Raw genomic sequence first — 24477 nt, forward strand, 5'->3', positions numbered from 1 at the left:
CATGGCAAAACAGCGCCACTTTAGAACCCAATAGCATCCAAAATGCTCAGAATTGGAAGCCCCGAGTCCGGGCCAGCGGTTCATCACCATATCTCTTCAATTCCCCAATTTTACGGTGCTCAGAACTCTCTAATATAGAATATTTTGAGGGTATAACTTTTATTCATGAGATTGGCGGATGGATTTACCGGCGTGCACCCCTAGGATTTGTGACACAAACAACAGGCCACCATCTGTAAGCAACAGGCCACAATATCCTCTATATTAGTCACGTGCAAGAGTGGAGTCATTGTGTTCGCATTCATTTTGAAGGATAAAAGCTGATTTAACATATAAAGTACATGTACAAAAAAAAACTTACTGGAGGTACAGCGTGGACCCGAGTGTCCTGGATCGCACACATCAACATCTGTGCAGTTTGGGAACGGTATAGCCGGACCGGTGCACTGAACACCCTCTGACGACTCTGTTCCAATTTAATTCAAGCAGAGATAATTTTTTATGTACTTTTAATAGGGACTATCTCATTTATAACAAAACAATCTCATTTATAAAAAAAAAGCAAATTGTCTTATAGTTTAATATTTAAGATATGTGATATAAATCAGCACAGTATCAGTAGCAGATCTAGAGGGGATTGGGGTTGTAACCCCCTATCCCCCTCCCCCCTCCAGTAGCTGACTGATGTTATGATACAAGTACCAGTAAAATGGGGAAAATAATAATAAATAGAATACCAAAGTTCCTAAATTTATTCTCAAATTGCCTTAGAATGCAAGAGAAAGCACAGTAGATTTCAAAACGTTCTGGGGTGGGGGGGGGGCACGCCTCGGACCCCCTATAGCTAGCAGGGAGTGCTTTTGAAACGCCTTAGGTTAAACCCCTTTTTAAATCCTTTTTCATTTCTGTTATTTTTTATTTCTATCTTGTCAACTTACGAGAACAATCGTGTCCACAGTAAGCAGACGAGCAAGTGCAACCTTGTCCCATGGCAGGCAGACAGATGCAGTTTGGAGGATTGGCAGTTGATGTGCAGAACGATGCATCTGTTAACGACAGGTGTTCAACCACAGACGCAATTATATTTAATGGTTGCATATGTAGTTTGATTTATAAAACACTAAGTCTCAGGGTTGCCTTTGAAAATATTTTATGCGTAATTTCACAGATTACAAAGTATAGTGATATATATTTAAACAAATATTCAACAAGTTCATAAAATAGTTTGGAATATATAATTAAAATTTCTATCAAACAGATAGACCGGGTTATTTCAGTGGTACACTGTTAATTGATTGAAAATTACTAGGACTGCTGCAAACTGCTAACAGACTGGATTGACCTGAACTATACAAATCTAAAACATTAATGCGGCCTGACATTGCGAACTTAACAAGTCCTTCTTAAGATGAAAAATGACAGAGGTACAAGAAACAAACATGTAGGGAATCAGATAGGCAACGGAATGATAGTTAACAAATGACAATCCAGGAAGAAAAACAATGGTTAATAATTTTCTAGTTGGATGTGAAGCCCATGTGGTCCGAAGACAGTACACACTTTCTCCCTGTGGAAGCAAACAGAGTCCTTGCGATGGGTAAGTGATTTTATGCCCTGTAGAATCATATCAGAAATGGAATTTCTAGGAAGGTTTAAATGGTGACCAACAATGGTGTCCAGTCTCTTGGTGTTGACAGTCTATCGATGACTGTTCTTGAAGGTTTTCTTGGTATCACCGACATACTGCACTCCACAAACCCTGCAAGAGATGAGATATATGACATTATAGGTGTTGCAAGTGATGTTACCAATGGTTCTGTGAGTACTGCCAGAAGAATGGCCAGCAAAGGAGTCAGACTCTTCGATGTGGATCTGGCAAACAACACATCTGGAACTGCAATGACAAGTATCATGCTGGATGGGAGGGGATGTATCCAAGGTGGGGACTTCGGCTCGAACAATCAGGTCTCGTTGATTGCGCGGGCGCCTGGGTGTCAGGTATGGCGCGGGCAAGGCGATCTGAGCAGTGTGGAGAATTCAATGGCTGTCATTAGTGATTTTACGAAGACGATGGAGACTGGGGTGAAAGGTGGGGTTGACATTTGCATTTGGAGCCTTTTCTTGGAGAGCCAAATTTCTGGTGATAGCTTTGGCTCTGGTAATAGCACGTTGAACTTGGCGGGAGCTGTGCCTCCTGGCAACCAAGTTATTGTTCGATACCTGTGCACGATGGAAGAAATCAGAATCACGAAACAAATCATTCGGACTCTGAGTGCCTGGCTGCACGCTATACCTGTCTTACAATGCCTAGGTGACAGCTGGAGGAGTGCATGGCTCGGCACCTTGTCGTCCCTGGATCTGGTGGAGATATATTGATGATGTGTTTTTCATTTGGACTGTTGATGATGACAGTCTGGTGACTTTCACTAACCACATAAATTTCTTCCACAGAACTTCTTCCAAGTTCACATCTGAGTTCTCAGTTCATCAGGTCCATTTCCTGGACGTCACCATCCTGAAGGAACACAATTCAATAACCACCTCTATTCTAAACCCACAGACACCCACCAGTACCTCCACTCCTCCAGCTGTCACCCTAGGCCATTACCTATAGAAACTCTTTTGAACCCTCTGGATTGGAGTTGTCTTAACGATTAGCCCATACATGAACGGTGGAACAGTCTGGCGCCATTATAACCTTCCGAGAATTTCTGAATTCATTATTGTTTCAGATGGTATTACTAATCATACTGTTGCTACTTTGCCTTTTCAGCCAATTTATGCAAATAATGAAAACAACGTATTTATAATAGTAAAGAAAAATGTGTGGGCAAACCTTGAAGCGCAGCAACTGTGATGTGCATTTCACACTGTGCAAAATTAAACGCTTCGTCGGTTGCATTGTAGTGCACTAAATGCGGTGACGACGAGAGATCAAGGTTGACACTGTCAAAAGCGTCGTAGGCAGAGCCATCTACATCAATTGTAATGTAGGAGACACCCGAGTTGTCGAAGACAGAATCTGCCTCGGGTAGCAAGACTCTTGAATAGTTCTTGCGACAGTTAGTGTAAACTGTCAGGTCGGCGGGACAAGTGATGTTTGGAGACTGCACATCTGCCAAAAAAAAGAATTTAAGCATAATTTGAAGAATTATAGCTCTTATTTTAGGCTGGACCTTCAATATCGCCATAGTCCTGTCTTCTGAAAGTTCTGATCTTGAAATTGAATCTGAAGCCCACTTGTTGGCAAAGTCAAACCAGTACACAGCCCTCTCTGAATTCACACGTTTTCAAACGAATTCATTACCTGCGCAAGTTATACCATCTCCTACAAATCCTGAAGTGCAGGTGCATATGAAGCTCGACGGCGTGTCACTACAGATTGCGTTTACATCACAATTATGTGACGGTAAAATTGGATTGCATTCGTCGACGGCTGGAATAAGAAAAAAAATAGCTTAACAAGCTTTTTACCTCAGTGTTAGCCTTACTCTACAGTCACCAAGACAAAACCACATTACAGCAAATTAATGGATTGAACCGAATATCAAATTATTAGTGTCATACCGCTTGCAGTTGTACTAGTTATTAAGTATAAAGAAAATATAATGTCTAAAAACAAAAATGTTCGTAAGAAATTTAGATGCATATAACCACTAAGTTGCTCGTCTTGTGACCCCAAACGCCATAAATATTTGATCTTTACGGTGGCTTCCCTTGAATATAACAAGAGTACAGTCTTTTGCATAGTTTTAATAAGTCTAGCAGTTAACTGTTTATTTCAACTTTCTAAAAAACAAAATTTGACTTAGATCCCTAATCTAGAAAAAGACAGTGGAGTGAATACTTTCTTTATTTATTCGAAACTACGAGTATGATCGATACATTGAAGGTATGTTATTGTTACCTGGTGGGGCAGTAGTGAAGTTCAGGAAGGTCTTGCATTTGGCAAGAAAGTCAGAGCAACAATCTCTCTCTGATTCACACACATCATCGCACCAGCATCCACCCCTGGGTCCATCTAAGAAACAACGACCCTCGCACCTTGCTTCAAGGTTAAAAAATGAAAAGGTCGAATAAACAAAATAAAATAGTAATTCAATTTTTTACAAAACAATAAATTGAAGGTTTGCGGTAACACCACGTGAATAATATCTCTTTTCGGTTGTGTGAGTTATAAATTCAATTTATATTGACATGATAAATTCCTGAATCAACTCCAAAAGAGTTTATTATGATTTACCAGTTTATTATGATTATGTTTCTGTTGTAGGTAAGTCGGTTTGTAGGTAAGGAAATGAGGTCCAAAGTGCCCATAGCCCTCAACACATCTCAATTCTTGACTATTATACCCGATTGCCGAGAAAAAAAGCTTCAAAATTAAGAATCAAGCTGAATATAAGTTTGTTCTTTCTCGTAACATCCACTAATATGGTAACGTGGTTTGTATTCCACTTGTATTTTTTGGGGTCAAATCAGCAACAATGTAAGCACTGTTATTAAATATTGTCAATTTTTGTCATGTACAATGTATTCTCAATTCATTTCATCATAATTCCAAAACCTTCTCACCGCAGTTGGTTTCATCTCTTCCGTCGATGCAGTCCGACAAACCATCACACCGACCGTTACCAGAAACACACACAGAATCTCCACAGTCAATTTCAGAAATGGTGCACCTCAACTTTTCTGAGTGGATGCAAGAAACGAAAATCAAAACCCAAAGTAATATAAACGTAAAGGCCGTTAATTTACTCTCAAACAGGTGATGAGACTAACAGTTTTCTTCTTTCAACCAAAATGAGACCAAAACTCTTTACTACCACAACGTTTAATCACTGCAGCACATTTCTTTCCCCATCGGAACAAATCCTAAAATTTCGAATATGAAAACACAATCTAAACATTGTAAAACATGTTTTACCTTGTTTGATTTGAAATTGTTCTGTTATTAACACTAAAAACTTCATGAAATAAATGTTTGCGTCGGGGAAATGTCAAGTGAAAATTTGTTTGTTTTTCCCCATTAATTGACATACTTTTATAGGACTCAGGAAATCACAACCACGACATAAAGGCGCAGATAAGACTACCGATCTTGCAAGGGTCGCCTTATTGGGTCAGATAGCATGTGTGATGGAATTGTCTATATAGGAGGAATACAACTTTAAGATAAAAAAATTCGTCGGAAAGGGAAGTCAACAAATGAAAATGACACTATATTTCTATGGTTTATTTATACCATAGTATATCTTGCGCAACTTACAAAACTAAACTTACGACACAATGTTTGTTTTGTTCCCGAACGAGCCAAATAGTGCTTACCAGACGACGGTACGCTGGCAGCAGATAACGTGCAAGGCCAGATATAAACCTTGCATGATGATGCCCCTTTTCATTGCATCTGATGAAGTATATGTTACAACGAAAACGTGTGCAAAGTTAAATTTTATAGTTAGTCATTTAAAGTGTTACCTTATACTTTTCCAACAAACAAAATCTTTATAAAAATGAAAAACACAAACTAAAGATACCGGCACTTTGTATCAATAAAGACATCAATATGAAGAAAATGTTATGACGGATTTTCCCTGGGTAAATACTTCATATATGACGACAAAAGCTGCACAATACCATCTGGTAAATCATGGAGTATTTGTTTGTTAACAATTTTGTAACAAGTATATCTCTCCAAAGAGTGGGAAACATATAGACGATGTACTTGCAAAGCATTTTAGTAGATCGTCCGCTTCTCCGTTGAACCAAATCCTGAATGATCACAATTATAGTGAGACCATGATAAAAGGACGCCCGCTAACGAACAGTTCTGTCTTATATTGGACGACAGTCAGTAACCCTAAAACACTGACCAGTCGTGTTGTAAGACAAAATGCATAATCAAATTTTAAATTTCAAATTTTACAACTGGGTTCACGGTCACACCAGAGTTCTATTAACCGTTTAAATAAAGTACGCTCACTTTGCGTTCATAGTCTTCTACAGGTTATATTTTACCTATCGGCTTTTCAGTGTAAGGGGTCGTTGTTATTTCTTTTGTGCAATGTTTCTTTGAATCGTAACAGCCTTTCGTGTGAATGTTGAAAACATGTCAGAACCAAATGTATGTCCTTAAAACTACGAGTGAAAAAGACGAAAGGTGCTGTTCATGCAAGGCAACAAAGACTTCTTTATCTTCATTCAAATCAGTCAGAAAGAAGTATGCCCTATAACCCTGGAATCATAGCTTTTCGGGTTACAGCTTTTAAACCGGGCGCCTGCTTTTTTCTCAATTCCATTCTTTCCGGGTATGAACCTTTTTTATTGAACACAGTCATTATTTATAGTGAATAAAAATGTTTTTTTTTTTTTCTATTGGTCTGACACATCTTTGATGACAGTTTTTACAAACTTTTGTTTAGACCATGAACAATTTTACTTTTTTTTTTTTAGATTTTTAATTATTGTCCGAAGATATAAAAAATATATAAATAAATAAATAAACTGGGCATTAGGCCAGCACTCGCATAGGCCATGACTTGGACTAAGATTTCAAATACAAGCCCTTGAAGTTGTTTTTATTGTGCATTCGCAGATCACCTTTTTTGTCTGCACAATATGGGGGTATTCGAAACCCGTTTTCATGATTTGATATCAAGAATAAAATAATAAAAACGGAATTGGCAAGATGTAGTTCACTTACATTATGGCACCATGGTGCTCATTGTGTAATGTTTTAGATGTAGTGGCAGCCATGAGTCGACATACCAGTAAAGGCGTATAATATTATGGACACCTAATATTTATTTCATGATTTTGTTTAGAATGTACTGTCAATATTTGTTGTTGTGTTTTAACTGGACACTGCCCCCCCCCCGTTTACCCAAGTGCCCCTCTTGCGGATATAAATGTGCCCTCTAATTATCAAAACCGAACTGGCGCTAAAAATTATGATAATTTGTTTTCAGTAACCATTTCCCAAAATGGTATAGAGAGTTCTGATATGAACGAGGAATATGAAAACCAAGCCACGAAACCATTTCGTATTTACGGACATTCAATTCAGTTAAACATTGACAGAGGAGAAATAAATTAGCGGCTCAAAAAATCTATGCCCCAAAAGTCAATTCAACCCTCATTGTGTGGTTTTGTGTGTTGTCTGAGAATAATTCATGCTATCACTGAAAGATAAAATACATTATTCTCCACGAACACACCAGGCGCGGTTCTAGAACCAATATTTTTTTTTTTTTTTTGGGGGGGGGGGGGCTAGCACTGTGGATCCAGATTTTTTTTCAGGAGGCGTGCTGAAATTTAGACATGTTATTTTTTCCAGACACTTAGGCCTCCGAAAATCAATGGGGGGGGGGCATTTTTTCAATGGGAAGCGCCAATAAAATCCTTAAATCATTCACACTATATTAACTACAAATGCACCCTTGTCACGACTATTTCTTTTAGGGGGAGACCGTTCGCATGTACATCACAATCCTTCTTTTTGCTAATGCAATTTTTTTTTACGGAATTTATTGGGGGGGGGGGGGGGGCTAGACAAAATCAACACACGGCCGGCGGAGTTTCAAACTCTCTGTTAATGAGCTGATGGTTGCTATGTACGGTGGCCCACAACTGTCACGGCAAAAGCAAAAGCGCCACGGCAAGCGCAACAGCGCCGCGGCAAGCGCAACAGCGCCGCGGCAAGCGCAACAGCGCCACGGCAAGCGCAAAAGCGCCACGGCAAAAGAAAAAGCGCCACGGCAAAACAAAAAGCGCCGCGGCAAAAGAAAAAGCGCCACGGCAAAACAAAAAGCGCCACGGCAAAAGAAAAAGCGCCACGGCAAAACAAAAAGCGCCGCGGCAAGCGCAAAAGCGCCACGGCAAGCGCAAAAGCGCCACGGCAAGCGCAAAAGCGCCACGGCGAAAGCAAAAGCGCCACGGCGAAGGCAAAAGTGCCACGGGTTTATTGGGAAGGGGCGTAATCATACATGCCGCTACTACATCAAAAAATAAAATGGGAAGGAGAATGGCCGCCACCAGGAATTCTTATTAAGCACAGAATTTAATTCTTTGAGAAGTGATTTTATGGCTGAGAAAATAGCAAGGCCAAGGAAAACCGGTCACGTCAGGAAATAAATCGCCGATATTAATTTGTTGTAGGATAATTATTATTCCAAGAGAGTTGCTGCCGTGAATCAGAGTTTATCAAGGAGTGGGACTCGCTATCAGCACCATCAGGGCCGTTCCTCATTTCTTTACATTTTTTGGGATGCAAACAATTACGAGGACGGGAGGCTCTGTGAGCTGATGCATTTTTTTGAAGAGTTTTTTTCCTTCCGACTAGCATGCAGAGAAGAGTTCCGTTAATTTGAGACTTAGTTCACCCATGGGCGTCGCGAGGGGGGCAAGGGGGCGCTCCCCCTGGAATAGCACACAAAAAAGGAAGGGGAAAAAACTGAGAGAAAAAAAGAAAAGAAAAAGAGGCGCGAAGTCATAGTGGTGTAAATTGAATGAGTTGGGGGGGGGGGGGCAAAATGTCTCTGCCCCCGTCTAAAACTGAGAAATCGAGAATTTGTTCAGAAATACAAGAATTTTTTGGGAAAAATATGTTTTGCCCCCTTTAGAAAAAATTCTGGCGACGCCCATGAGTTCACCGGTGTGTATACCAGTGTAGGCACACAATTGAGCTGCCCAGAGTTTGGATATAGAATAAGAAAGAAAGAAATTAACTCAGAACCTAGGACTCATTGGCCCACCCACCCCCGGCTCAAGAAACCAACAAGCCGAACAAGACCTCATGATGCTTAGCGATAGCGATGATGAGTTGCCCTGTGGACAGTCTTCCACATCATCGCAGAATCAGCCTGCAGGGCAGAAAGAGGGCTTGTTTCCGGCATCAAATAGTTCCGTATTCACTCGAAACAAAGCAAACGGCTCTTTTCAGATTCACCAAATTTTCATAGAAGAGCTTAGAACTGTGCATCTCAACGATAACACTTCTCCTTTGTTTAGTGTCTCTCCCTTACCCCCCCCCCCTTTTTAAAGTTAATTTCTTTCTTTCTTATTCTATATCCAAAGTCTTCGCCTGTGTTACGTTCCTTACACTCTAAAAAAGAAGTGTAAATTTATGTTGTGTAAAACTGTTGTGTAAAAAAATTGTGTCATTTCTGCCCAATATTGAGCAAAATGAGAATTTCGCTTGTACCTCCTACTTGTGTCAAATGTGTTACACATGAAAAGGGTAAAGTAGTACCCAACGTTAACTACAAGTCCCAGCAGCACAGGCAAAAAGTTAAAATCATCGTATTATTACCCAAGTGATGGGTTAAGGAAACTGGATTTACCCAACCACTGTGTAACAATTCTTTCATTGTACACGTCCAAGAGTAGAATTTACCAAGACATTAGTTAAATGTTACCACGGTGCGGGGTAAACTGACGCACGTGACAACGTTTACCCAATATTGTGCACGCGTCATCACTCATGTACAAGATGGCTGCCGCTTGTGAGACCTTCAACAATTTGGGGATTTTGATGACGTGATTTCTTTGTTCCCGGTAAGTCAGTGAAATGAATTTCAGTGTTGTTTCCTCCAAATGGGATGCTGATGCATGATGATTAATATCGGGGAGATTGGGGAAGTGACATGCTTATTATTTAGACATTTGTTTGCAACTTGGACGTCACGGCTCTGCCAACCACGATTCCATGCACATGATGCATGCGTTTCATGTACCGTAAAGTGAGTGTTCTCAGATCTGGAAACACGGAGTAAAGTGACCGACGTTTGGGGAATTGTTTTTGAATGAGTTGATTGAGGGAAATTCTAACACCCCTGCCCATCATTAACCCACGCTCCTCGTAATAGTCCTCATGCATCAGCACCATATTTGGGGAAATATGATCTTATTCATTTTACTGACTTTCCAACCCAGGACTCAGTTATTGAAATCCCTCGCGATTGCTGTCTCTGGCATGCAGTTCACATTGCAGAGTTCAAAGTTGAATAAAACTGCAAGGGTCAATAACAAAGGTACACAACGACTAATTTAAAAACAACCCAAGTGATGGGTAAATTTAGAACCCAACAATGCAGGGTAAAAATTAGAACCCAATATCTGGGTAAGAAACTGACACAACACTTGGGTAAAAGGAGGGTTGGGTAAAGTTTACCCAATAATTGAGTAAAAAGGGAACATGGTCGTCACATGGGTAAACTTTCTTACCCAACTTTGTTGTGCAAACACGTAACACAATTATGGGTAAAAGTTACACAGAAATGGGTACTTTTCTACACTTTAGCTGTTGTGTAAAAAAAAGTACACAAGTTGGCGACCATGTTCCCTTTTTACTCTCGAAAAGGTAGTAATTTTACCCAATATTGAGCAACTATTTTTTAGAGTGTACATGAAATCCACGACCTAACCTCCTCTGTCGAAAGCGTTGCAACTGTCTAATAGAACGATCCATTTCTCGATTTGTGAGTTATCTTCAACTCAGTCGTGATTATTGGGAAGGGGCGTAATCATACATGCCGCCACTACATCTAAAATTAAATGGAAAGGAGTATGGCCGCCACCATGAATTGAGAAGTGATTTTATGGCTGAGAAAATAGCAAGGAAAACCGGTCAGTGCAAGCAACGTTCAGCGAAGAGTTTTGAAATTCCCGCTCTCTGGGAATTTCTAACCTAATGGGCCCGCGGGCGAGTTACGTGTTGACAAGCCTTACCCACCCACTGCCGCAGCCCTGCAGGAGAGCCTTAATCGACTTCCTATAGATGTGTATGATATACTGAAAAAGAAAAACAAATTAACTCATACACTCTGGGCAGCTCACTTTCGTGCCTACACTGGTATACACACCTGTGAAAAAAGGCTCAAATTAACGGAACTTCTCTGCATGCTAGTCGGAAGGGGAAAAAAATGTTTTCAAAAATGCATCAGCTCACAGAGCCTCCCGTCCTTGTAATTGTTTGCATCCCACGAAATGTAAAGAAATGAGGAACGGCCCTGATGGTGCCGATAGCGAGTCCCACTCCTTGATAAACTCTGATTCACGGCAGCAACTCTCTTAGAATAATAATTATCCTACAACAAATTAATATCGACGATTTATTTCCTGACCGGTTTTCCTTGGCCTTGCTATTTTCTCGGCCATAAAATCACTTCTCAAAGAATTAAATTCTGTGCTTAATAAGAATTCCTGGTGGCGGCCATTCTCCTTCCCATTTTATTTTTTGATGTAGTAGCGGCATGTATGATTACGCCCCTTCCCAATAAACCCGTGGCGCTTTTGCGCTTGCCGTGGCGCTTTTGCTTTCGCCGTGGCGCTTTTGCGCTTGCCGTGGCGCTTTTGCGCTTGCCGTGGCGCTTTTGCGCTTGCCGCGGCGCTTTTTGTTTTGCCGTGGCGCTTTTTCTTTTGCCGTGGCGCTTTTTCTTTTGCCGTGGCGCTTTTTCTTTTGCCGTGGCGCTTTTGCGCTTGCCGTGGCGCTGTTGCGCTTGCCGCGGCGCTGTTGCGCTTGCCGCGGCGCTTTTGCGCTTGCCGTGGCGCTTTTGCTTTTGCCGTGACAGTTGTGGGCCACCGTAGCTATGGGTGTGGAAATAGTAAATATATCGATTGCCCTAATTGCAGCTGGCCTTCCATTGCTGGCATTAAGCCAAAACGATGTTCATAGGCAAAAACGATGTAACTTTTTAAGGGAGTTAAGATATTGATACAAATGTAATAAGTCCATGCGCGTGCACAGATGTACTTCGTGCAAGCCGTGAATGAAAGGCCAGTTCGGCTTAGCTTTTTGAGACCGCTAAATCAAAAATAAACCCACCTCCTCCCCTTCGCCCCCCATACTTTTATACTTCTATAAATGGTCGAAATTCGCTGGGAGCGACGGGCAGTGCCTCAATTCAAACTAAATAAACAAGTTGGGTAAATAGTTATTAAGTAAGACTTTGAGTTTGGACGTTAAACATATAACAAGTTGTGTTTAATCTTTGTAAAAAAGTACGCCAAGTACCCATTTGTACTGATGGGGCATGCCAACCGTATCTACGATCGGTGGGATCGGTGGACCAAATCGGTGTGCTTTAACTACAAATAAATTCTTGAGTAATATAGGCATATAAATACCAAAGTCACGTGACAAATACTTAAGTCACGTGACAAAACACTTTGGCTAGCATCCACTTGTTCTGGTGGGGCTAGTGAATGGTTGGCAAGTGTGCCAATGTTTTGGGCCCAGTGATGCCAAGCATGGCAAGGGTTTGGGGCAAGCGTGCCCCGTTTTAAGCCTGTTTAAAATGTTTCTAAGGCAAACATCTTATAGCAAATAGAAAGGTAATTATTGTTATGTTATAGCTTGTTAACGTATTTACGGACATTTAATACAGTTAAATATTGACCGCGGAGAAATAAATTAGTGGCTCAAAAAATCTATGCCAAAAAAGTCAATTCAACTCTCACCGTGTGGTTTTGTGTGTTGTCTGAGAATAATTACTATACAAACCAATGTGCATATCCAATGTCCAATATCCAAACAGCAACATAGATATTCCCTTTACAAACGAATGTGAATGTCCAACTTCCAATATTAAACTAACTTTATTGTCATGCCCAACTCGGAGTAGACAACAACGCGTTTATCAACTTTTCGGAGTAAGATTCACAGGTTACGCATTATTGAGCAAAATTAAGTATGAAACAGGCTTTACTCAACAAATATTTACAATATGTTTTAGAAGTGTGTGGAGTGCAGCCGTGCGAAACTTCAAGATGGCAGCTGCTATTTTTTTTTTATTCGAATATAATTTTAATGTCGGAACAGCTACAATGATGACAAAGACAAGCCAACTATATGATAACGTACAATTCTGTTTTTTAATCATTACTTCTGCTGCACTGAATGATTGCTCTCATTTTATGTACCAAAAAAAAAATTGCGGTAGAAACCACTGCGCAATAGTCGTAGCCTTGTTGCCATTTTGTGATTGGTCAATTAACGACGTTGAAGTGAATAGCGGTAGAAACCTAGGTCCACCATGTTTGGTCATGACGTTGTTCATCTACTTCCAAAGTGGGGAGTAAAAATCCTGTTCGCGAACACCGTTCACGTGTTGCATTGGTTCTCGTAATTCAAAGCCTCACTCTCGTGTTCATTCAACATGAGATCGGGGTTCGAATACGCTCAACGACTGATATGCAGAGCATGCCAACGGTATCCCCGTCGAAAGGCCACGGCAGGTGAATTTGATAATAACACTTTTTAATATTCGCACTGCATCTTGGGTGTGGATGACAAACAAACCAGGCAATTCATGCACAAACCTATGTGGCTGTGAACCAGTTAAAACTTTTTTTCATTACTCATTGCATATCAATATTTTCATAACTATACTTCAAATCACAAAATGTAGGAAAATATGATCGCTAAATATTATTTTCATGTTTAGTGATCATCTTTCCCACATTTTGTGATTTAAAATATACTTATGAAATTGAATAAAACTGCTGCAGGTTGCTTGCTGACTCGATTGACCTGAAATAATTATACAAATTAAACAAAATTAGATAGCCTAACGCTTCCAGTCTATGTATATCAAAGACAAAATATTTTTTGATAAATAGTTGTTAAAGCTTAGTTAGTTTAAAGAGAGTTTGAGAAATCCCTCTGTAGATACCGGTTTCAAGACTAATGGTCCCATGGACTATATGTCCCTGTCAATAAATTATGGGCCAATAAGAATCAGAATTTCTGCCTTACGCCTCCATCACTACCCAATCGTTACTTTTGGCCTGACGAATGGTACCTGGCTTGAAAGAAAGCCTTCGATTGTTTCTTCTCTGTATCTTAAATTTAAAAACTGAATTTTATTTCCGTATTATATGATGAAAACTTATTTTTGGAAAAATACTGAACAAAAAAAAAATTGCATAGTTTGACAGGTTAATTGCCCCCTTTAGATTTGAGCGTAAGCTGTGTTACTTGGTTGTCATCCATACCAATATAAGTACGCATATCGCTGCGTGATTTTTACCCGGAAAGGGTGAGTGAGTAAATACGTCTTATTTTTGCAAAACAAAATAACAGTAACAGAATAAAAAAATACGGAGCTCTGGAAGTGCCATCCGACTTGTTCAGATACTGACTTATTTTATCACAGGATGACGACATATTACAGTAAAATTGACGACATCCTGAGATAATTAATTAGATGATGGCGACATCCTGAAAGTAGGATGACGACATGTCGACAACATTAGTTATGGCATGACGACATCCTGAAAATAGAATGACGAAATCTCGAGACAATCCATTATGGCACGATGACATCCTGATATAGTTTATTATGGAATGTCAACATCCTGAAAGTAGGATAACGACATCCCGAGATAATTTATTGTGGGGTGCATTGACGCCATCTTGACACGCACAGCCATCATAGCTCTCATCTTCAAATAGATACATGTACCATGTATATTTAGCGATAAGATACATTTTATATACATTTTTTATATGAAACATTTTTCTTTCAGATTCACCAACTCTGACATTCTATTTCGTCTGAGAAAAAACAAACAGACACTTTTACCAAAATCAATTTAGAATGCAACAGTCAGAGATCAAATGTGTCTGTTATTTACCAATCAATTTTAAACCTGTATGAAGTAAATTAGTCAGGTGTGTTCTAGAGAATTGACGTTGTTTACTTTTCCCCAAGCACAATTTGGCACATTCGCCGGCATGATTTTTCGGACCAAGGCAGAGTACTGATCTCAAGGAAGAGTTGCCAAAAAAGTTAAGATTACCAAATCAACAATACCACATTATTTAAAATACACACACAAAAGAATAAGTCTTGCAATATAAAAAGGAAATGTCAAAAGCCACGAATCGATAACCATAAATCCCCGTGTAATATGCGTAAAATATTGAGTCTAGCATATTTTAAGAAGATGAAATCAAAAGAAATGACTTATTGAAGAAATAGGGGAATAAAAAAGTAAAAACTTATTGTTATTAGAGGCATGTATATGCCTTTGAAATATCGCTATGAAGCCCAACGAAATTGAACAAAATTATGTTTACATTATGTGACATTAGACGAATTTGATTTCTCAATCACACGATTCGGTGTAAACGAGACGAAATCGAATACCGGTACTCATGGTCGAAAACATGTGCTCCTTGTTTGAATTTGTTTGGACTAAATTTGAAATTGTTTGACAAAAGACGAAATTAAACATGGAAAGTGCACTAAATCAATGTTGCAGGACGAATTTTAATATACGAATCGGTCAATTTCAACGAAAATTGTTTTAAAATAGCCGGGAAAACCTATACAAGACGCACGCCCACCTGTGCGTTTTCAAGATGGCTTCAATGCACATCGTGATAAATTATGTCAAGATGTCGACATCCTACTTTCAGGATGTCGTTATCCCATAATAGATTATCTCAGGATGTCATACTGCTTCCAGGATGTCTTCATCCCATAATAAATTATCTCAGGATGTCATCCTGCCTTGATAGTTTGTCTCAAGATGTCGTCATCCCATTTCAGGCTGATGTCATGCAATGATAAATTATGTCGAAATGTCGCCATCTTCTTACTAATTATCTTAGGATGTCGTCATTTTCACTGTACTATTATGTCGTCATCCTGAGGTAAAATAAGTCAGTATCTGAACAAGGCGGATGGCACTCCCAGAGCTCCGTAAAAACAATATAAAAAAAATAGATATCGTAGTTCGTTTTGATCTTTTTTTATTCTGTAATGACGCGGACGCCTTTGTCGTTTTAACGAAAGGGGTCACCAACCACAAAAAGAAAGGTTGATAAAACCATTTCTTTAATTAAAAGCAGTTTACAATGCGCGTCGCGCGATCATAATTGGCTTTTTCCACATGCAGAGTTTCAAGCATTGATCATTCTCTGGCGCCGCTTATTATGTTTCTGGACTCGGCCTGATAATAATAATAATAATAATAATAATAATAACAATTTATATAGCGCCGGTATCTGCCGCTTGCGATGCTCATGGCGCTGCACTGCACAACAACCAGAAAACGATAAGAATAAAGAAGTACCTGGTTGACTCGACTCTCCACCGTCAAGATGCATCGTCATGCTAACAAGACGGCATGGTCAAGCAAACAGGTAGAAACCAAAGTCAACCAAATGCTTCCCTATGCAGGTAGGATTTTAAACTTTTCTTGAATGTGCCAAGTGAATTTGAAAGTCTAACAGTTTCAGGTAGGGAATTCCAAAGTCTTGGTGCAGCAGTTTGAAAGCTTCTCTCCCCCCATCGATGATTAGCCATGTTTTCCTTAATGAGTTTTTGTTGTGAGGATCGTAAGCCCCGATGCCCCGGGGCATACTGCTGGACAAGATCGCTTAAGTATGCTGGAGCGTCACTTTGTAAGGTCTTGAAGATGATGAGGCACAGTTTATATTTGACTCTTTGTTGGATAGGGAGCCACTGCAAGTTGGCTAAACACTGGTGTGATGTGGTCTGATTTCCTAGTGTAGGTGATCATCCTTGCTGCAATGTTCTGTATCCGTTGAAGGCGAGAGAGGTGTGCATTGTTGATTCCGTACAAAAACGAGTTGCATGAGTCTATCCTAGATGTAATAAATGCATGAACAATAGTTTCAGCAGCTTCCCTTGTGAGATGGTCCCGTATTCTGCCAATATTCCTAAATGACATGAACGCAGCCTTAGATAGAGCCGTCACCTGGCAGTCCATTTTCATGGCAGAGTCAAACATCACACCCAAATTACGAACATTAGTGGAAGGCTAAATGTGTGCATCACCAACTCTGACATGATCAATAATCACCTTCTTGATTTACTGATTGGATCCCAGAACCATGAATTCAGTTTTTGCATTATTTAACGTAGGAAAGTTTCGATTCATCCATGTTCCAATATCATCGATGCATTCTTCGACTCTTCGAAGCGCGGAGTTAACGTCTGCCTGTACAGGTTTCACTGATACGAAAATCTGAGTGTCGTCTGCGTATAAGTGATAGCTCAGATTATACCGACGAATGATGTCCCCAAGTGGTGAAGTATAGATTGGGAATAGTCCAGGTCCAAGACATGAACCTTGAGGTAGTCCATTATTCAACGCAACTGCATTGGAGATGTCCTTATAAATGCAGACTGCTTGTGATCTTCCAGTTAGGTATGATTTTAACCAGTTCAGAGCCACACCACGGATACCAATTTCATTTTCAAGACGATGAAGCAGCATATGATGGTCCACGGTGTCAAACGCCGCTGATAGATCAAGCAGAACCAACAACACTACCCGTCCATTATCCATGGCGTGTAATACATCATTCTGTACTTTTAGAAGTGTGGTTTCTGTGCTATGGAAAGCACGGTAGGCTGACTGGTATTTTTCACATAGGTTATGCTGCTGTAAAAAAGGAACTAGCCGTGCCAAAACCACACGTTCTAAGGTTTTGCTAAGAAATGTCATATTAGAAACTCTATAGTCTATAGTTCTTAAACACATTGCGATCCAAGTTCTCCTTCTTAATAAGAGGACGAATGTGTGCAACTTTCTGGCTGTCCGGGAAAATGCCAGTTTCTAATGAAGTGTTGACTATCTTTATTATGACAGGTACTATTACATTGGTACAGTTTTTAAGTAGTGAGGTAGGGATCGGATCCAGCTGACATGATGTCGTTGGAGCATTGCATATGATGGCACGAACTTCCTCTTCAGTTGCTGGTGCAAAAGATGATAAATGATGAAGTGCTGTCGTAGGTTCTTCATATGACCAATAATCCACGATGTTTAAACTATTAAGAATTGTCTCTATTTTGTCTGTGAAATAATTGCAGAACTGATTAACAAGGCATGCATCAGACGTAGCATCAGGTAGAGGAGACACTTGACGTCGATGAAGAAGATCATCCGCTATTTGGAATATTCGCTTTTGATCTTTTGCATGCTCTGTAAACAGATCGCTGTAATATTTACATTTTGCTTTTTGAATCAAAGCTTTTACTTTCTGCTTCTGTTGAGTGTAGTGTTGACGATCAATTTCTAAATAAGTCCGCCTCCATTGATGTTTCTCCTCGTGGATTTCAGGATTATACCATGACGTATTTGGACGGACCTTAACAATCCGTGTCTTCTGCTAGGTCGATGACCTAGGTCATTAACATCGCAGCTTGGCAAAGAGTCAAAGTCAGCATCGACAAAATCAGAGCAGAATGAATCGAAGTTGATACCTCGTAAGTTCCGTGTAGTGATTGACTTAGTAGCAGCTGGTGGCATTCTAAGCAGAAGTTTACAAGTAATTGCACTATGGTCACTTATCCCATCGATGACACGGAGACCAGTAAAAATGGGAGAGTCAGATAAGCAAGTAATACATAAATCTAATGTATGACCATGTCGATGGTGGGAACATTTACATGACGTTGAAGTCCGCTAGCTGAATCAATATGAACATTAAAATCACCAGTTATCACAACAGGTGCCGTTTTCAGCAGCTGATGATCCACTACATGGGAGAGTTCCTCCATAAAAACACTGAAGGAACATCCTGTAGATTTGGGTTGTGGACGGTATACAATGCCAAGGAGAGTGATGTTGATCCACTAACAATGTTAACATTCAATGTTTCAAATAAGTAGAATCTAGGTCAACGTTACAAATACGAACATCCAGTCCCAACTTGTAGATGAGAGCTACACCAGTTGTTGGTACATGCAGGAACGAATAGCCCAGTGGAGTTATGTTTCTAATAACAGCTGTATCCTCAGCTTTGATCCAGGATTCACAAAGTGCCACCATATCAAAGTTATTTTCAATCACAAAGTCATCAAACTCTGTGGTTTTGTTCCTCACATATCTAGTGTTAAGAACGCAGAATTTGACAAGTTCAGTGTTCACATATAGTTTTGAAAATGAGTTCGAATGTCTGGTCTTACCAGCTCTACATCCCCGTCGTGTGCGTCTTTTGGGTTTGGTTGGTGGTGAGTGGACAATACAAGGTTTTCTGTGCAGTTTATGAAACTGGAGAGTCAAACAAGTCTTCTCATCAAAACTCTTGGCCTGATGAATGGTACCATCCGGCTTGAAAGAAAGTCTACGATTGTTTTTTCTCTCATTTCTAAAATTTAAATACTGAATTTTATTTCCGTATTACATATATTGCATTCTTTGCAGGTAAATTGATGAAACTTATTTAGTAAAGCAACTATTTTAGTCAATTTTGGACTTTAAAACATGCTTTTGTTTTGGTTAACCTTTGCACCAATAACGCGTAAAAAGATACGCCTCTACTATTGTCGGGCCGTAAATATTACAGAACTGATCATGCCTTGGGTGCCTTTACACGGGCGGCTTTCGGTCATTTTAAGTTTGTACACACTTCTATGAGGCCATAGCTTTGTGCACAAACAATAACACCTCGCCGGTCGTGGTTTACGACTGCGGTTTGTAGCAGTCATAGACCGGGAGCCGGGGGGGGGGGGGGGGTCAGCCCAGCTTGAACGTTAACCAATTTTCATGCATATAGAAATGATCCACATGCATACCATTGTAAGGAAATGGACGTCTGCCGGGCACACTGTGGTGGGTGTGGTCAGGAGGGCCACGAGAAAGGGGCCACAACATTGAGTTAGATTAGCTGGTGAGTTAACCCAATGAAACCTACTGGAAAATGTTGGGCCTAGTCCCAGATATCATGAATGGCTACTGCCAGACATTTTTAGTGGTGGAAGGTGCCCGCCAGACATGAAAAAACTGTATAGGAGGGGGCGTGGTCATAACCCCCTCCCATTCCTTTTCGCTGAAACAGTTGCAACGCGACGATATCGAACAATGTAAAACCGGTTTTTATAAGTGCCTTAATGCCTGAAGAAAATAAAAATGTATTTTACGAGTAATTTAAGATCAGACTAATTAACTTAAGAGCGATGCCAATAGCATGGATGAGAGGGGGGGGGGGCGTCACCCCCTCCAAGCATATTTTCGTTTATATCATCGTAACTCATTCTATTAGCCCTGTCAAGTTTTCCTGGCATGTTTGCCGATGCCTTTTGGCTAGTTTGTACCCATTTCTAAAGAAAAAAAGGACACTGTTGTCATCAAAAGTTTATTTCCGAAAAAAGTAGGCTATTGACCAGGTTAGGAATGAGATCCGGAATGGGACCGTTCGAGAACCGGGCGAGCTCGGCCCGCCCAGTAAGCTGCCGCCCGCTTCGAACACTGTACCCGCCCGGTTACTCAAGCGCTCGGTTGCCTGCTGGAGTGGCCCTCTGGGTCACAACAATAGCTGTTATCAACGGATTAGTGGTTATTGTTCGAGGATTACAGCGCCCAACTCAGGTTGGGTTGGTGTGGAATTTTATTCTTTTCTATCTTCATAGAATGCAAGTATTTTATGTTTGCATGAAATCTTTTGACAAATAAACTTGATAAAACTGCCTAGTTTGCTAAGTTCTATATATGAACTATGGTTAAAAGCTAGATGATCAAGGTGTGAATTTTTTTCCTTTGCATTTTTCGAAATACGATTTTCGATATCTATATTCTCGGAATTGATCAAATGTACGAAATACCTCATTCTGTATTAATTGAAATAAAGTATTCCCCATATGACGAACATGAATTGTTTTGCGTGTGGTAATAACGTGATGTTTTTGAATTTTAGACTACAACACCGCACTTGCCCCTTATTCGCGTTAATGCATACGCATTTTAAACAGAAAAGTCTGATACCCGTTTGAGAATAGAAGCGGGCGGGCTTGACCCCCGATCGGTATGAAGTGGCCCACTCGGTAGCCCCGATCGGTATGAATACTGGCCACTCTTTTATTCAAGCGTGACGCTCGAGAAGCGGGTGGGAATGACCCACTCTGTAGCTCCCGATCGGTATGAACGCTCGGTTATTCAAGCGTGAGCTTGGTTGACTGGAGTGGCTCTCTTGGTCGCTATCAACGGATTAGTGGTTATTGTTCGAGGATTACAGCGCCTGGCCAACTATGGTTTGCCCTGGCTATGATTATCTGCAGAAATTTCTTTGCCAAAGAGTATAGAATGACAGTACATGTATTTTCTTTGCATGAACACGTGTAAATGTAGGCCTATATGGGTTTTACTGATTGCTTGACGTACAACGTATTATTTTCTCCCTTTGTTTTAAGGTTTAAGTTTTTCTGTTGCCGCAAAAACTTCATTCACTTTAAATCCTGAAACCAGATTTTTATGTGTACATTTTTTGTTCACCCTGAGACTCATTTCAATTAATACTTGGAATATTTTTTTCTAGCTATTCTAATTTCTATCTAGAAAATATGCAAGATAAGACATTGCAAAATTGTACGTGAACACGCACATTCTTTAATCAAACCACCGAGCTGTGAAAGCAACTTGTGAATGACTACTACATGGACCACGTTCCCGCCCGTCGTCCGTGTACGGGACCCGGTGTCATACAAAAATCGGACTCGTATGAAAATCGGACTCTTTTCCCCTTTTATTGGTTAAACCCTCTCACGTGACCGGTCCATCTCCTAATTGTCTATGCAAGGGCATGCGCAATACCCCCAATGAGTCCGTACTTCATACAACCTAAATTCATGCTACACTGGCGTCAAGTGAGCGCAGAGCAAACCTTCTTTGTCATTCATTGAACGGTCTCCCTCATGTCTTAATATCGAATACATACAGCGCAGCGGGGGGATATCTAACCGAAGGAACAGCCCATGACGTGTACTTAATACTGAACAAAATAACAACCCCGTTTGCTTTAAAAGTCAGATTCAGGGATTCATCGGTGCAAGTCCATATACATTTGTATACATTTAAGGGGAGAAAAACGTACATGTACCACGTAACTAATTGAAACCCATGTTCACTGATCACTCAAGCTTTTCAATAGGCCCGCGAGGGCAATGGGTCACCAACAATAGCAGTCCACGGGAGGGATTACCGGCGGCGCGCCCTTTGATTTGCCGGGTCTTTGTTACCCAGCAGTGAGGATTATCACCTTGCAAATTGCTTCTTTTGTTAGGTTCAGGAGAGGGCCCACCAGTCAGACTTGTACTTCGCGCTCTTAATCCGAGCTCGCCCACTTTGGAGAGCAGTCCCAATCCCTTTCTCGGAGTGGGCGAGGCTTAGCCCAGACCGTCTGGGAACCGGGCGGTAAGGGATCTCAAGCCTTAGCAGTACAAGTACATTAGATTACAAGAACAGGTTTTTTGCACCTTTTCCCCTGTTCAGTTATGCTATAAAATACATTTGGACACAAGATAAAACATTCTTACGTTATAACACTTGTTATTTTACTCTTTTGTGGGCGGGGCCTAAATATGTAAATCAGGGTGTGATTAAGAGCACTCTGATTCAAATGAAGCAAATTTGTAAATCTGCTGACAAATGACAGTGGTACCGGTATGTATATAAAGAAACACATGCCTTGGGGGACACACAGGCATGTAGGGATGGATGGAGAAACATATGAGAGAGATAAAAAGTAAGGAGGGGGAAATACATGGGAGAGGGTATTAGGGCTTGGCCATGGGTGAGAATGGAGGGGAGGGGATTGGGAAGGAGGGGCACAGGAGGAAAGAAATACCAAATTTTTTAAGTCTCATATGATTCCACCTCTTGCCACACTCTTTGTCCCCCAGCCTGATATCTCTCTCAACCCCCACCCCATTTCGTTGATCCTCGCTCAAACAAATCTCATTTGTTCGTTGCCGTTCATTTCTTCTCCATTTGATGTTCACCTGTGGATCTCTCCTCATCTCCAATAAACACTCCTGTGTGTGCTGGTCCCAAACATTTTTCTTGTAAATGCCATTTTGAGTTTTGATAATATCGTATTTATAAACGCTGTGTACTCACACGTATGTAATACACCTGCCACTAATGCGTCCCGTCTTCCTTTCTATATTATTTGGTTCCGATAGAAATATTTAACTAAATACATGTAGCGTTTTCCTAGTCGGGTCAAATTTCTATAAACCGACTTGTTGGGTACCATTGCCCCTATTTTCTCCCTTCGTTTCCGGGTGCGTTCAAATGCAACTTCTTGTTCCGTAGTGATGGGGACAAACACTTGTTGCTAGGATGTATTTGAAGGGACAGAAAACTGTGGGGACAGCAGGAAGTCGACATATCTCATTCTTAAAATTAGCATAAAAAACATTTAAAAAGAAACTTCCCCATAACAGGGTGACGTTCCGCCCAAAGTGTGTATTTCCGTCGAAATTGTCCCTCTTTTGTTATTACTTTTACTTTTTAGGAAGACATCCTATGTGTTTTGTATTTGTTGAACCCAATATTGTTCAAAGTCCCCTACTGAATGCAGAAACAAACAAGTTGTCTAGTAGGAATCTTATGTACGGTACCAGCAGGCAGGGACGGCGGAACGCTTTTCAAATGGGGGGGGGGGCGGGGGGGGGTCGGGGCAACACCGAAAAGGGGCAACTGCTCAGAAAATGGGACACCTTCAGTCGGTGTGAAAGTAAGAGCTCTTCGGTCTCTCAAAACTCATTTGTTTTGCACAAAAATTTGGTCCCCAAAAAGGTGGGTCCACAAATTTACGGCGTGTTGGGTTCAGGGCCCGCTTAAGGGCCAGGAATAAAATGGATTCTAGATGCTCTGTTGTGAGATCTGAGGCGATTTCTGACCACGTGTTACCAATTTGTTTTAGGAAAAGATGGTGGTGTATGAAGTGGCTGCCTTTTTTGTGACATCACTAAAAATACAATTGGGTTCGTTATTGTGGGGGGAGGCATGGGCCAACTGCCCCTCATCCTCTTGGATCTGCCCTTGGACGTTCGGCACATTATACGTCCTCTGCCCCGTCAGTCACCTCAGTGGGTCCCCCCCCCCCATGAAACTGACTGTAGTTATGTAGAGAGACCATTTTTTTTATCGTGAGAGGGGCACTGTTGCTTTTCTGATGGCCAGCTCAGTGACTGTTTTATTTGCTGTATCTGTACTGTGTACGATTATACTTATACGTGTGCGTTGGAGGGGCAGTTTTGTTGTTCATATCGATGGGGTACATTTATAACCACGAGAGGGGCACTTTTGATTACCTAGAAACATCTGGAGGGGAGGGGGTGGGTGGCCAGTGTCCCCCCTGCCCCCCCCCCCCCCCGGTTCCGTGGCCCTTGCCAGCAGGCACTGTACCAAAACTATTGAAGCGAAGGAATTTGCATCAGAGTTATTTAAATCAAATTTGGGGTTTTGCCCTTCATCAATGTTTTTATATACACTGTATACATGTAGGCCTATGTACACAGGCCCCAGAGTATAATACCACAGTTATTTACCTTTGAGAGAATGCGAGCCTTGTTTCAAAACATAACGCCAGTTTATTTTGCTGACTTATATACTATGATTAAAAATGAAAGTAACAAAGCACAACAATGATTATTTAACAATGCAGACTCTGTGTTTTGCCAGCAAAATCATATATTTTACTCGTTTCATTCAGAA

General features: G+C 40.7%; 1 protein-coding gene across 1 annotated transcript in view; it reads right to left on the reverse strand.

Annotated features, from left to right (window-relative positions):
* Nucleotides 1-9883, reverse strand: part of LOC119720449 (mucin-like protein) — a 32137-nt gene extending 22254 nt beyond the window's left edge. Inside the window, exons 1-7 of the mRNA XM_038190113.1 lie at nucleotides 9850-9883; nucleotides 4573-4689; nucleotides 3908-4048; nucleotides 3308-3436; nucleotides 2837-3115; nucleotides 939-1046; nucleotides 362-466 (exon numbers count right to left, since the gene is read on the reverse strand). Of these exons, the coding sequence (XP_038046041.1) occupies nucleotides 362-466; nucleotides 939-1046; nucleotides 2837-3115; nucleotides 3308-3436; nucleotides 3908-4048; nucleotides 4573-4689; nucleotides 9850-9883 (913 nt within the window). The remainder of the gene's footprint in view (nucleotides 1-361; nucleotides 467-938; nucleotides 1047-2836; nucleotides 3116-3307; nucleotides 3437-3907; nucleotides 4049-4572; nucleotides 4690-9849) is intronic.
* Between the last annotated feature and the right edge of the window lie 14594 nt (nucleotides 9884-24477).

Source organism: Patiria miniata, unplaced genomic scaffold, assembly GCF_015706575.1.
Source record: "Patiria miniata isolate m_02_andy unplaced genomic scaffold, ASM1570657v1 HiC_scaffold_9, whole genome shotgun sequence".
Classification (NCBI taxonomy): domain Eukaryota; kingdom Metazoa; phylum Echinodermata; class Asteroidea; order Valvatida; family Asterinidae; genus Patiria; species Patiria miniata.